Below are 11600 nucleotides of genomic sequence, written 5' to 3'. Positions count from 1 at the left end.
AAATTTTATTGTTTGTTTGTCTAATTCCTTTGTAAGTGGAAGCTTAATGACACGCAGGCAATTAGCAGATCGTGGGGTTTATAATCGTTTCGAATGGGTAAGGGGGTGGGATGTGAAGTATCCTTTTGCTGACAAGGATATTTATCCCCTGGAGGGGTGTAGCTGCTTGAAAACTATAGTAGCAGGATTAATAATTGGCTTAAGGACTAATGAACTTTGATATTTCACTTAATATTCGAGATATTCAATTCATATTTCTTTATAGATATGGTGGGTAGTACTTCTAAATGGAAATTGTATTAGTTTTTGGGAGAAGAACCACCACCTTCTCAAAGCAAGTCTTATGAAAACACTTAGATATGAGTGCATTATTTTCAGATACCTTATCAGATTCCCGGCTTTCCTTTCATTATCTATTCATAATGGATATTAACTCCGTTTCCTTTCGCTTTTAGCTACTGAAATCATAAATTCAAAAATGCCTGGCCACAAGACCATAAAAAGCTACTTCAAAATTAAATTGGGCGTAAACGAGGGTGTTTTATTTTGGGTGCATATGCCACGAGGCTCACAAAAGGCGCTGGCTGGTACATTTCGTTTTGTTATTTTTGATTTTTTTTTTTGTCCTATTCACAAGTATATAAGACCTCCTGCCCCTGTAATTGTGCCCTTTATCGGTGGGCGGTCTCATCAGACGGCAAAGAGGCCACGGGCGGGCCAACACAAAAAAAAACTGGAATAGATTCTTGGCTCACATGTCAACGCGCTGGAACAACAAACATTACACCACAATCACAAAAAAATGAACAGGATCCGGTTGAGACATAATGGTACGGATTCCGGACAAGGACCAAGGACATCCCACTGGGCAGGGGCACGCGTTTGTTCAGCATCTGTGTGCTGAATCATTGGGAGTATTCCGCCGCCCCTCTCGATTCTCGATTGAGGGGCCATCCCGCTGTTTTTGCTGTTGTAACGGTTGACCAAATCAATTCCGAGCTTCGAGCACTCAGAATTCGTGATATCTCGCCTGTGATATTGTTATTCAAATGTCCTCGAACCGGATGTCCTTGCCATCCATCAGCCAATCTAAGCATTTCGATCGCAACTGAAGCGTTTCATCGCAAAAACATTTATCATTGCATTAGTCAGGCACTCTGTTCTGAGATTTCCCAAAGATACTCTCCAACCATATTGACTTTTTCGCTTCGCTCTGGAATATTTTATGCAAATGCCAAAAAACTAAATAAATAATTATGGGGCACTAATCGGCACTTGGCTCAGTTTCAGTCTCCTTGCCTCAGCAAGGTTAACGTAAATGACGTAAGAAATGATTCCCGAGATTGCAAAACTTTCATTGCCAAACAGGTTTGGTTTTAGTCGCTTTAAGAAAAAAAAAACAATGCAAATTATACAAAATTATACAAATTATGCAAGGGAGTAAAGTACTCGCTTAAGTGCAGTTTTTTATGGCAAGCTGTAATACCGAAAGAGCGACTCAGTACTTCATATAATCGTAGCTTATAGTATGTGTGGTTTCTCAGACTTAAGCTTTCAAACTGAAATAGGAATCATTGTAAATTTTCATAGAATTTCTCTTAGTTTTTAATAGAAGAAGGTCCTTGTGAAGATGTCATAACTTCTATCTCAGATTAGCTAAAAGGAATACAATCCTTAAGCATATGTACATTATACCTTGTCATATGATACATCCTAATATGACTTATTATATTCCTATATCAACATCATATATATTATAATCCCTTCCAACTTTATCCAAAAATTACCCTGATATAACTTTTCAGCTAAAATGGTAATTGAATGCCCAACATCAGCATCAAATCTGACTGGCGCGCATCTACCAGATACTTTATGCACAAATAACTAAATATGTATTACAGTACCGGGAAATTGCCCCGAAAATACCTAAACATAATTGGCATACTACATAGAAATCACCCAAAATTATATACATATATGTGCGTGGGTGGGGTGTACACCCTCGTACACCTGTGATTCGGGAGTGTGTGCGGGCTTGGGGATACTTTAGCCCGCTTATGTTGGCGCGCACGAATGCGAATGCTTGAATAATAAATTAAGCAAATATTTTAATATTCATCATGCAATTAAAATAAGCTGCCGCCGCATTTCGCTCCCAAACTCCCACTCTCGCTGGCAAAACTTTTCGGGTTGCCTAATATAATAAGCATTATGTGGAGCGAATGCCGACTCCCCCGGATGGGTGGTGGGCGGGTTTGCCCAAAAAGTTTTCGGGGAACTCGAAAAAAAAAAATTACATTTTGCGGAAATTGAGTTTGACTTGCGGTGGAGATGCCGGCAAGCTAAGCCTGGGTAGGTGTTGATTGCTTGAGTTTAATTTGTTAGAATTGCGTAAAGCATTAAAATGTTTGCCCGACTAATTACCCCCGCCTACGTGAGATAAGGGGCGTGCCACACATCCCCCCGTATATGGCAATGTCATGGAAACTTTATCCTTCAGTCTCCATCCTGTATATGCAATCTGAGAAAAGTGCGAAAATTTTAAGAAAAACTTTTGTAGAAACTCAAGGTAGAAACTGCGAACCGAAGCTCTGAAGATTGACATTGACAGACATGGCCTGTCTTGCTTCTCTTTCTTGTAGTCTTTTCCTCTCTTTCTAGCCTGCCTAGAGGAAAAGTTATATACTAACTAACGAGCTCAACGACAACACTCGAGCTTGTGAATGTCTTAATTAGAAGGATGCGTTCGAGGCAGAAGAGGAGGTTTGAAGGGGCAGGTATGAGTAGGGTATGGGTATGAGTATAGCAATTAAGGCGGCGGCATTTGAGTGGGCGTGGGACACGATACCGCCCATTTTTCTCAGGCCTTAACTGAAAGAAATACCTAATTTTTGATTTTATAAATAAATCTGTAATATATAGATCTTAAAATAATATTCAATTAATTATATTTATAAAAAAATTATTAAATTTTTACAAATTCTTCATAAAATATCTTGCCCAAAGTATAGCTATTTTTCTCAGTGCACTGATGTTGCCTAAAGCCATAAGCATATTTTTGCCAGAGCCCCCAAAACAAGAGGGATAAAGAGAGGGATGGGTTTATAGACCGTGAGGGGACTCTTAGGGGAAAAGGAGGGGTATTAAGAGTGGGTAGCTAGGGGTATATAAAGGGAGGGTGGTTCTAGAACGCAGCCCCAAGCTTTTGGACCCGAGTCCGAGGCATCTGCTGGATGTGCACATGCAAAATTTAATTACGACCAAAGGATGAGTGCTTAATTATACGCAAACATTTAAGTTTACTGCTTTTTTCGCAACTAGCGAGGGGCTAGGAGAGATGGTGAGGGGGTGGTGCAGAGTGGGTTTTGGAGGGTGGTAGTCCTAGTGGTGTTGGTGTCTACAGAGAAGTGTTTGCCATCGTAGCTGCTATTTGAGTTTTCTCATCTCGTTTTTGCCGCTTGGACTTTTGCTTTTTTGGCTCGGAGCTTAATTAGGGGCCATGGGAGAGATTTTTGGGTTTGGATACCCAACTCGGTAGGGGCACTAGCTCTATATTTACAGATAGGCTTATAGAATTATTAGTATTATTTAAAGAGTTTTACTTCCTATAATATTTCTTAGTCGAATATTAAAATCCCTTTAAAGCTAGAAATCTAAAAACTCTTGGAAAAAGTCAACTAACCTTATAGAAAATTCTGTTTTAAGCGGCCGACCGACTTGCTTTCTCCAACTACCCAAAAAAAGTGAAAAATAAATAAAACCAGACCGGGGAAAGCGACAAAACCTCGGAAAAATCACAGCAAATTGTGGGAGGATAAGAGAAAAGCGAAAAAACCATGACAGGCTTAGGAAAACTGGCTGGGGGGATGATACATTTTTTGGGGGGTAGCCAGGGGAAAATAAAAAGTGAAAATCGCGGAGAATTAAAAGCGACAACGGCCGCGACGGTTGTGGTCCTTTTTTCCTGGTAAATGTGGTCGCGAGTGCCAGTCTGCTTGTGCTGCTCCCCAGTCATCCCAGTGCCTAATCCCAGATCCCATCACATTTCATTGCCCAACTCGATTAGCATTCGGCAGGGCCAGCCGGCAGAGATTCGTTTTGGGCCAAGTCCTCTGTCCCTCGGATAAAAATTATTAAATTTTAGACGCAGTCCCCCAGCGGCTTAATGTAAATTTGAACAAATGGAAATTGAATTTTTTCCCTGCACCAACCATGGAAATAAATTCTAGCTCAAGTTTCGCACTTCCAGAGGATAATTAAACACAATTAATTCTCATGAAAAAGTATACATAATAATCTATAATTTTATTAATGGGTATAATCTCCATGTCATAGAAATTGATCAATTCTATGAATTGCTTGGCTCACTTATCAATTAAAATTTTCAAATTGCATTAAGTGTTTTTTATTGGTGTTTGCTCCTCTTTTTTTTGTGTTTTTTTTTTTTGTTTTGTTCCCATTTGCCTTGAAATGAGACTAAGCGTTATATTTCATTCAATTAAAACCATCACAAAAGTGCCAACTGGGTGTTGATTATTCTCGTACCCTCTTCAGTACGTTCACACATACAAAATATTTAGGTTTATTAATAATAATGCAATTACGCATAAAAATGTTTTAATTTATTTCAATTAGGCGTTAATTAAAACTCTGTGTGTTGTTTTTGTTTGCCTTGTGTGTTGTGTGGTGTGTGGCGTTCCTTTTTTTATTAATTTTCATTTTTTGTTTAATGGGCGCGTGGAAGCGAAATGCAAAGCAGTTTAAATGAGTACAGCGAGGGTGGTTTCAAGAGTATTCCTTATAGAATTTGTTTTATTTGTATTATATTAATTTTGATTTATTTTATTTCAGCAATTGCGGCTTCCGTCCGGTGCTCAGCGAACAGAGCGCTGTGGCAGCTGCGGCGGCGGCAGCGGCCGCCCAGCGCAGCGCCAATCATCCACCGCTCTTCCTGCCGCCCCACCTGGCCGCCCAGTTCACCCATCAACCCCTCTTCCCCGGCCTGAAAGGTAAGACCAGAACTAATCAATCAAAAATCTAATCAAATTATAAAAATATCAGAAATCAGTCATAGGATCAGCCTTCAAATCAGTTAACTATAAGTCATTTTTGGAAACTGATTTAAAATTGATTAAAAAGCAAGCTCTTACGATTTAATTTTTTAACTTTATTCCAGGTGTTTCCCCCTTCCAGAGCCTGTGCTCCTGCTGCTCCCTGAAACCACCTCCACCGCCACCCACCTCCTCGGTGGTGGCGCCACTTAGTGTCCCCGTGAGCAGCAGCTCGGCGGCCAGCTCGCCTGAGTCTCCCAAGTCCTCTGGCCAAAATTCTGGACATGATCCTCGCTCCAACTCGGTGGCCGAGCTGCGCCGCAAGGCCCAGGAACATTCGGCAGCGCTGCTGCAGTCTCTTCATGCGGCGGCGGCCGCAGGCTTGGCCTTCCCGGGCCTCCACTTGCCGCCCCTATCCTTCGCCCATCACCCGGCCTTGGGACAGCATGTGAATCACAATAACAACAACACCCTCAGGATGAAACACGAAGCGCAGGACATGACAATGAATGGCTTGGGCACGGTGACAGGATCCGGATCAATGCCAGGAGCTGCCTCGTCGGCAGCACTTCTGGACCTTGCCGAGTCGGCGGTGGCATATCAGCAACAACAGCAGCAATCCCAACAGCAACATGCAACACTTTCGCCCCCTACCACGCCCACTCAACAAGCCGTGGGCGTGGGAGCCACTGAAGGATCCCCAGGACTGGGAGCCGGTCCTGGCGGAAACTCGAGCAATTCTTTTAACGCAAATGCGGTGCTAACCAAAAGCGAATAAATTGGAGATGAATAATTGTGCAATTTAAGAATAAGTCAGGCCACTTTGCAGATTTTGTTTGATTTTAAATAATTAAAATATAACTTTTAAATTACAGTGTAAATGCCTTGAATAATTTCATCAAAACTTTTCATCAAAATCTGAAAAAAGGAGCCTGTTACAAAAATTTAAAGAATTTTAAAATAAAACTAAAGTAAGCTTAGCACTAGTTTACGTTTATGTTAATCAAAAAACCAAAATATACATATATACATGCAAAAAATAATTAATAATACAAAAAATATAATAACACTTTATAAATATATAAACAAGCACTTAAAACTTTATAAATATATTAGAAGAATAGGTAGAAATTTGCTGTTTGTTGAACAAATGAATCAAATAGAGGTTTTCTTGAAGAGATAACCTTTGATCTAATACGACATCATTGGCCACAGCAGCAGACGTTCAAATGATTACCAATATCAATTAACAAGCATATGCGTATGAACACTATATATAAAAAAAAAAATAACAAAAACTATATATATTTCAATAAAAATCACTATAAAGTAAATATGTAAAACACTAACAATTATAGAGTTAGCTAACAAATCATACAGAACAGATACATAGCCTAGCCTAATCACACAGAATCGGACACTAATTAACGTAAGCGTCAAACCAATATTAATTAAAGTTAAACAAGTTTATGACTAAAAAAAAATAAAGATGAACATATTAGGATAAAAAACATCATTCGTTTTGGGAATTTGTTAAACTTTTCAGAGATATTCTTCAGCAAAAATGTAAATAGTCGACACGGGAATATGAAATTATTGATGAACTTTATTTATTAAAATTTACAAATAATTCATTGGTAAGTAGTTTCCATCATGTTCTCAAATTTTGCAGGCCTGTTCACAAGCCCGTTTGTTCTCGAAATTATTTTTATTTCCTTCGCAGCCGGTATAATAAAATTGAATACACTCATTGGCTGAAGGGCGATAAGTCCACTTTTGAACTCGTGATTTGCATGAACCCATTGAACCAAACTCCTCGCCGCAGATCGCTTTAATGAAACAAAATTATAAGTACAAAAAAATTAATAAAAGTTTAGAGAAGTTGAAGAATAGTTCTTACGATTCTTAAGATTGGCCAAAGCCACTCCCAAAAGGCAGAAAAGCACCACGAGCACAGAAAGGAATTTCATATTGAATTCGAGCACGACTTTTCAAATAGAACTGAACACCGATAGAGGGGCTGGGACTATTTTATAGGCTCAAGTCAACTGGCTTATCAACCATCTAGGGTCAAGGTAGCAAACTTTTGCAAAAAAAAAACCTTGAAAAAGCCAGATCTTATGTACATTTAAAATAACAAAAACTTTATTCACATAACACTTTAGTTTCAAATTACAAAATTTGAGGTTTGCAGTTCTTTTCACAATCTTCCTGGTTATCAAATCTATTGTTCGATCCTTGGCAGCCATTGTAATTGAATGGTTCGCATTTCCCAGTTGCTTGATTATAAGACCAAGAGGGAATTAGTCCACGACAGGGTCCTCCTCTAACTGCAAACTCCTCTGCACAAATGGCTGAAAATGAATATAAAATATTATTATACAAATGATTTGCATTATTTTTTTGGAAATATAAAGAAAGTATTTTTAGGTAAAAAGTAAAACAGATTACTAACGGTTCTTTCTCTGGGCCAGAGTAGTGCCCAAAAAGCACAAGACCATCACAAAAACAGCGAAGTACTTCATTATTCTTTAATTTTTTATTATTGGTTTTTAGAGAGATATCGACTTTGACTGGCGATGTAAGACTGAGCAGCGATTGGAGAGGCTGCAGTCATTTTATAGCCCCAAACCGGATCGGATCGCTTATCAACCGATGAGGGTCAATATTTTGTCGAGTATACGAGCTGTGACAACAACAAAACACCTTGAAATTATAGTGAGATTTATTTTATTTATTTATTCTTTTTTTTACGAAACAAGCTTGCCGGCTGTTTGTTTTGGTTTTCATACTAAAGCTTTGTTTTGTATTTAAGTGAGGGTTTTACCCCAGTCGGCAAAAATTGTTGTTTTCTTTTTTTATTTAGTCCTTGCAGGCTTTCTCGCATTCGTTTTTGGAGGAGAACTGATTGGAATTTCCACCGCAGCCACCGTAAATGAATTCGGAACATGAATTCTTGGAGGCATCGTAGGTCCAGGTGGGCATGAAGGCCATGCAGGCGGCCGAATCCTGGGGCATGCCATCCATGGAAGGTTGCTGATTGCACATCTCTAAAGCCACTGAGTTCAATAAACAATATTTAATTATTGAATACATAAGACTCACCAGGCTTGGCCTGAACTAAAAGTCGAGTGCCGAGGAGACTCAGCATTATTGTAATCACCGCTACACCCAGAAACTTCATTTTTGCTCAAACTCTGAAGTAAACTATATTCCAGACCCAGATCGAAGCCTTATAAAGCCATGTACATATAGCAGAAGATGAAAAAAGGAACCAGAAGAATCTGGAGCTTATCGGGGATGTCATTAGAGCCTGAAGTCTATATAGCAGAAAGTTTGCCGATAACGGGAGGCGGGTATTTGTATATACATATATGTATATTTTATACAAATGTGACCCAATGCTGAAATCTAAGCTAATAAAAATTAAAAATACAATTTTAGAAGAGACGAGAATGAAACCCCAGCTGCTATTGCATAATCTAATACATTGCTTTCTTTCGTTTAGAATAATTCCACTGAAATATAATATGTAAATACTGAGTTATATAATTTTATAAATTTTGTTTGATATTGTTCAGAAAATAAACCGCAAATTAAAAACTCAAATTTAAATACGAGCTCAAATAACTCTCTTGTTATTTTATTTTTAATAAAAGCCAATACAAAATGTATATTTATTATTTTGCTTGTTTATGCCGGTTTAGTTATATTTTTCATTCCAAACACTTTTCCTCACAAGCTTGTTTGGTGTCAAAACGATTGTCATTGCCTCGGCAACCTCCGTAAATGAATTTAATGCATTCATTGCTGGAAGAATTGTAGGTCCAGCTGGGAATGTAGGCTTCACAGGAGATTAAGTCACCGTTTCGGGAATGGGGTAACCCGCATATTTCTATTGATTTTAAATAAATAAATTAATTAATATTTTTGTCATGTTTCAAGTGGGACAAACCATATAACAAACCATTTTTAAGGGCCAAAGAAGTACCCAGAAGAGCAAAAATTGCGGCCAAAAAGATCAACACCTTCATAATAAAATTAATATTTATGTTCTTTCAGCTAGCTAGAAAAAATATAAACTAAAGTTAAAGCCGTCAGGGCAGCGATATTTAAAGCGAAAAACTTGCATTGTTGGAAGAGCAACAGGGAACTGTTCGGGGATTTTTATAATGACGCAGTACCCGACTCACCGACCGTAATAATTTTGTATCATTGAATCAAATACACAGATTATATAGTTGTATATTATTTTATTTTATTCCAAACATTTTTGCTCACATGCATCTTTAGAGCCAAATCGGTTTTCGTTTCCTCCACAGCCTCCGTAAATAAAATAGACACATTCGTTTTTGGCAGAATCATACGAATAGCTTGGAAAATAAGCCTCACAGGAAATGTTACCATCGCCATTCTTAGAATGAAGTTGACCACAGATCCCTAAAAAATATTTTTTTTTTTTAATTTTAAGCTAAAAACATAAAAATATTAAACAAACCATCTTTCAAAGCACAAGAAATCTTTAAAACGGCCGCAAGCACCGCGAAAAATATGTAAAGTTTCATATTGAAATATTATTTTGAACTTAAAGCTTCAAGTTGGAAAATAAACTAACATTAATATAGAAAATTTCGGCATTTATAGGCTCTCAGCTTATCTTCAAGTCCGTGAAAAATTAGGTCATGATGTTAAACATTTTTTTGTTTCCGTTGAGAAACTTACAAGATTACAAGAGTTCCGGTTTAATTTTAACAAAAAAGCTAAACAACAAACTTAGATTTTTTGTGTTAATTTATTTAAGAATTTATTTAATCAGCTTAAATCTAAATTAATCCAAACATTGAGCTTCACAGTCTTCCCGGGTCAAGAAGCGATTGTCATTTCCCTTGCAGCCTCCGTAGACGAACCTGACGCATTCGTTTCTATTGGAATCATACGAATAGCTAGGTATATAAGCCGTACAGGCAATCATTTCCCCATTTTTGGAGTGGGGAAGATCACAAATAGCTACAAATTCAGAGAAATAAATACGCGTTAGGTTAAATAAACAATTACTTGTGAAGCAAACAGACCATTTTTCGCATCTATCGAGATAGTCGCAAAAGCAGCAAAAACTACGAGCAAGATCAACAGCTTCATGGTGCAAATTATTCTAAACCTCAGCGGGCAAATGACAAAAGTAAACTAAGCCTAGCCCACCTGGGAGGGTGATTTTATAGACATCCATATGAATAGGCTTGCTGCTTTTCGCCGAACTTATTGACTTTAATAACCAACTTTAAAATTTGCTGGGAAATCTCCACAAATTTAACGCCGATTTATGTAAATACTTTTTTTTAATGCCGGTGTCCCATTCAAATGTCTGTTTACTTCGTCAGCTTGTTTGCACTCGACCTGTTCCCAGAACCGAGCAGAGAGTCTATATGTTTTTGTTTACCAGTCGGCCGGAAAGGGAAAGCCCCTCCATGTGTAGTACCCCACACATTATAATTATTATATACCGATGTATTCGTATTTCAGAAACAATGAGCCCGACAAACAAAGCGTGTCAAAAGGTGTTGAAACTATGGATTGTTTATGGATAGATTCTCCATCGATAAGGAGGGCAAAACCACCCAGACTAATTACTCAATAACAAAAACATTGTAACGATATTGTCATTTCATTTCACTTCTACAGTGACTCATTGGAAACGTCATTGGGCTGTTGTAATGGCTTTCGAAGTCAGGGCTTACATTTTAGCTTTGAATTATGCCTCAACAGATATATCATCCACAAAATCAATCAATTTGAAATCAATGTGTTATCTATTTATTCTGTGAGCGTTTTCTATGCAAATTCTATTACTTATTTCAGAGAAGATCATTTCTAAAGCACTTTTAATTACAACCTGTCATAGTATATCATTTACTAGCTTTTTCTTCAAACCCATTATCTTTAATGACAGACTATTTCATTTAGCCATTAAATTACAAAGTCTAATGGCTTTTAAATCACATTGATTTAATTGAAGTCTTTTTTCGATATAAGAGAAATTTAACAAATATAAAAGGGCAAAAATATTTTGGCATACGTAATAATATTTGTTTAAAAGCTTAAACCATATACTTGCTCAGATAATTGTATATGTATTCAAAATGCTATGCCAATTTATTGAAAATGTATAAATAACAAGAAAGGAAAGCTAACTTCGGGCGGAGCCGAAGTGTATATACCCTTGCAGTTAAAACCAGATATATATCGCAAACATCGGATATAGTTGGCCACTCCTTATGGGAATATGAATATATAATCCAATTTATTACAATACAAAATCTAAAAAAAGTCCCAAACTTCTATCTTCAAACATACCAAAGTTGGTATTTCTACCAAAAACCATTTCCGATCGTTCAGTTATATGGCAGCTATAAGATATAGTCGGCCAATCGTTATGAAATTCGGTAGGTCGGATAAACTGACCAAAAATATAATCTGTACCAAGTTCCAGCTTTCTATCTTAAAAAACACGAAAGTTGGGTCATTTCCGATCGTTCAGTTATATGGCAGCTA

At 37.6% G+C, this 11600-nt stretch overlaps 5 protein-coding genes across 5 annotated transcripts in view; 1 reads left to right on the top strand and 4 right to left on the bottom strand.

Moving 5' to 3' along the window:
- Nucleotides 1-6874, top strand: part of Drgx (Dorsal root ganglia homeobox) — a 30963-nt gene extending 24089 nt beyond the window's left edge. The window contains exons 7-8 of the mRNA XM_017242418.3: nt 4852-5009; nt 5177-6874. Coding sequence (XP_017097907.2) covers nt 4852-5009; nt 5177-5829 — 811 coding nt within the window. The 3' untranslated portion in view covers nt 5830-6874. The remainder of the gene's footprint in view (nt 1-4851; nt 5010-5176) is intronic.
- Nucleotides 6875-7169: 295 nt separating this feature from the next.
- On the bottom strand, nt 7170-8331 carry LOC108126013 (male accessory gland serine protease inhibitor). The gene is made up of 3 exons (XM_017242420.3): nt 8157-8331; nt 7507-8101; nt 7170-7405 (listed from the first exon to the last, which is right to left on the bottom strand). The coding sequence occupies exons 1-2, from the start codon at nt 8233-8235 to the stop codon at nt 7914-7916; spliced, it is 267 nt and encodes an 88-aa protein (XP_017097909.2). The 5' UTR covers nt 8236-8331; the 3' UTR covers nt 7170-7405; nt 7507-7913.
- A 335-nt stretch (nt 8332-8666) lies between these two features.
- Nucleotides 8667-9143, bottom strand: LOC108126018 (kunitz-like toxin PcKuz3). Its single transcript, XM_017242424.3, has 2 exons — nt 9019-9143; nt 8667-8946 (listed from the first exon to the last, which is right to left on the bottom strand). The coding sequence occupies exons 1-2, from the start codon at nt 9083-9085 to the stop codon at nt 8768-8770; spliced, it is 246 nt and encodes an 81-aa protein (XP_017097913.2). The 5' UTR covers nt 9086-9143; the 3' UTR covers nt 8667-8767.
- A 129-nt stretch (nt 9144-9272) lies between these two features.
- Nucleotides 9273-9640, bottom strand: LOC108126015 (male accessory gland serine protease inhibitor-like). Its single transcript, XM_017242422.3, has 2 exons — nt 9550-9640; nt 9273-9491 (listed from the first exon to the last, which is right to left on the bottom strand). Exons 1-2 carry the CDS (start codon nt 9614-9616, stop codon nt 9310-9312), a joined length of 249 nt encoding a protein of 82 aa, XP_017097911.2. The 5' UTR covers nt 9617-9640; the 3' UTR covers nt 9273-9309.
- On the bottom strand, nt 9606-10273 carry LOC108126017 (male accessory gland serine protease inhibitor-like). Its single transcript, XM_017242423.3, has 2 exons — nt 10124-10273; nt 9606-10058 (listed from the first exon to the last, which is right to left on the bottom strand). Exons 1-2 carry the CDS (start codon nt 10188-10190, stop codon nt 9880-9882), a joined length of 246 nt encoding a protein of 81 aa, XP_017097912.2. The 5' UTR covers nt 10191-10273; the 3' UTR covers nt 9606-9879.
- Nucleotides 10274-11600: the final 1327 nt, after the last annotated feature.

This window comes from Drosophila bipectinata, chromosome 2L (assembly GCF_030179905.1).
Source record: "Drosophila bipectinata strain 14024-0381.07 chromosome 2L, DbipHiC1v2, whole genome shotgun sequence".
Classification (NCBI taxonomy): Eukaryota; Metazoa; Arthropoda; class Insecta; order Diptera; family Drosophilidae; genus Drosophila; species Drosophila bipectinata.
The sequence above is the reverse complement of the archived record's forward strand: the minus strand, read 5'-3'. Positions and strand labels throughout refer to the sequence as shown.

Bases quoted from the DNA above. Each gene is read 5' to 3' on its own strand.
- LOC108126017 (XM_017242423.3), bottom strand. From the start codon at position 10,190: ATGAAGCTGTTGATCTTGCTCGTAGTTTTTGCTGCTTTTGCGACTATC. The intron at 10,059-10,123 runs GTCTGTTTGCTT...CTGAATTTGTAG, and splicing joins CTCGATAGATGCGAAAAATG to CTATTTGTGATCTTCCCCAC.
- LOC108126013 (XM_017242420.3), bottom strand. From the start codon at position 8,235: ATGAAGTTTCTGGGTGTAGCGGTGATTACAATAATGCTGAGTCTCCTC. The intron at 8,102-8,156 runs GTGAGTCTTATG...CAGTGGCTTTAG, and splicing joins TTTAGTTCAGGCCAAGCCTG to AGATGTGCAATCAGCAACCT.
- LOC108126015 (XM_017242422.3), bottom strand. From the start codon at position 9,616: ATGAAACTTTACATATTTTTCGCGGTGCTTGCGGCCGTTTTAAAGATT. The intron at 9,492-9,549 runs GTTTGTTTAATA...AATATTTTTTAG, and splicing joins TTCTTGTGCTTTGAAAGATG to GGATCTGTGGTCAACTTCAT.
- LOC108126018 (XM_017242424.3), bottom strand. From the start codon at position 9,085: ATGAAGGTGTTGATCTTTTTGGCCGCAATTTTTGCTCTTCTGGGTACT. The intron at 8,947-9,018 runs GTTTGTTATATG...TAAAATCAATAG, and splicing joins TTCTTTGGCCCTTAAAAATG to AAATATGCGGGTTACCCCAT.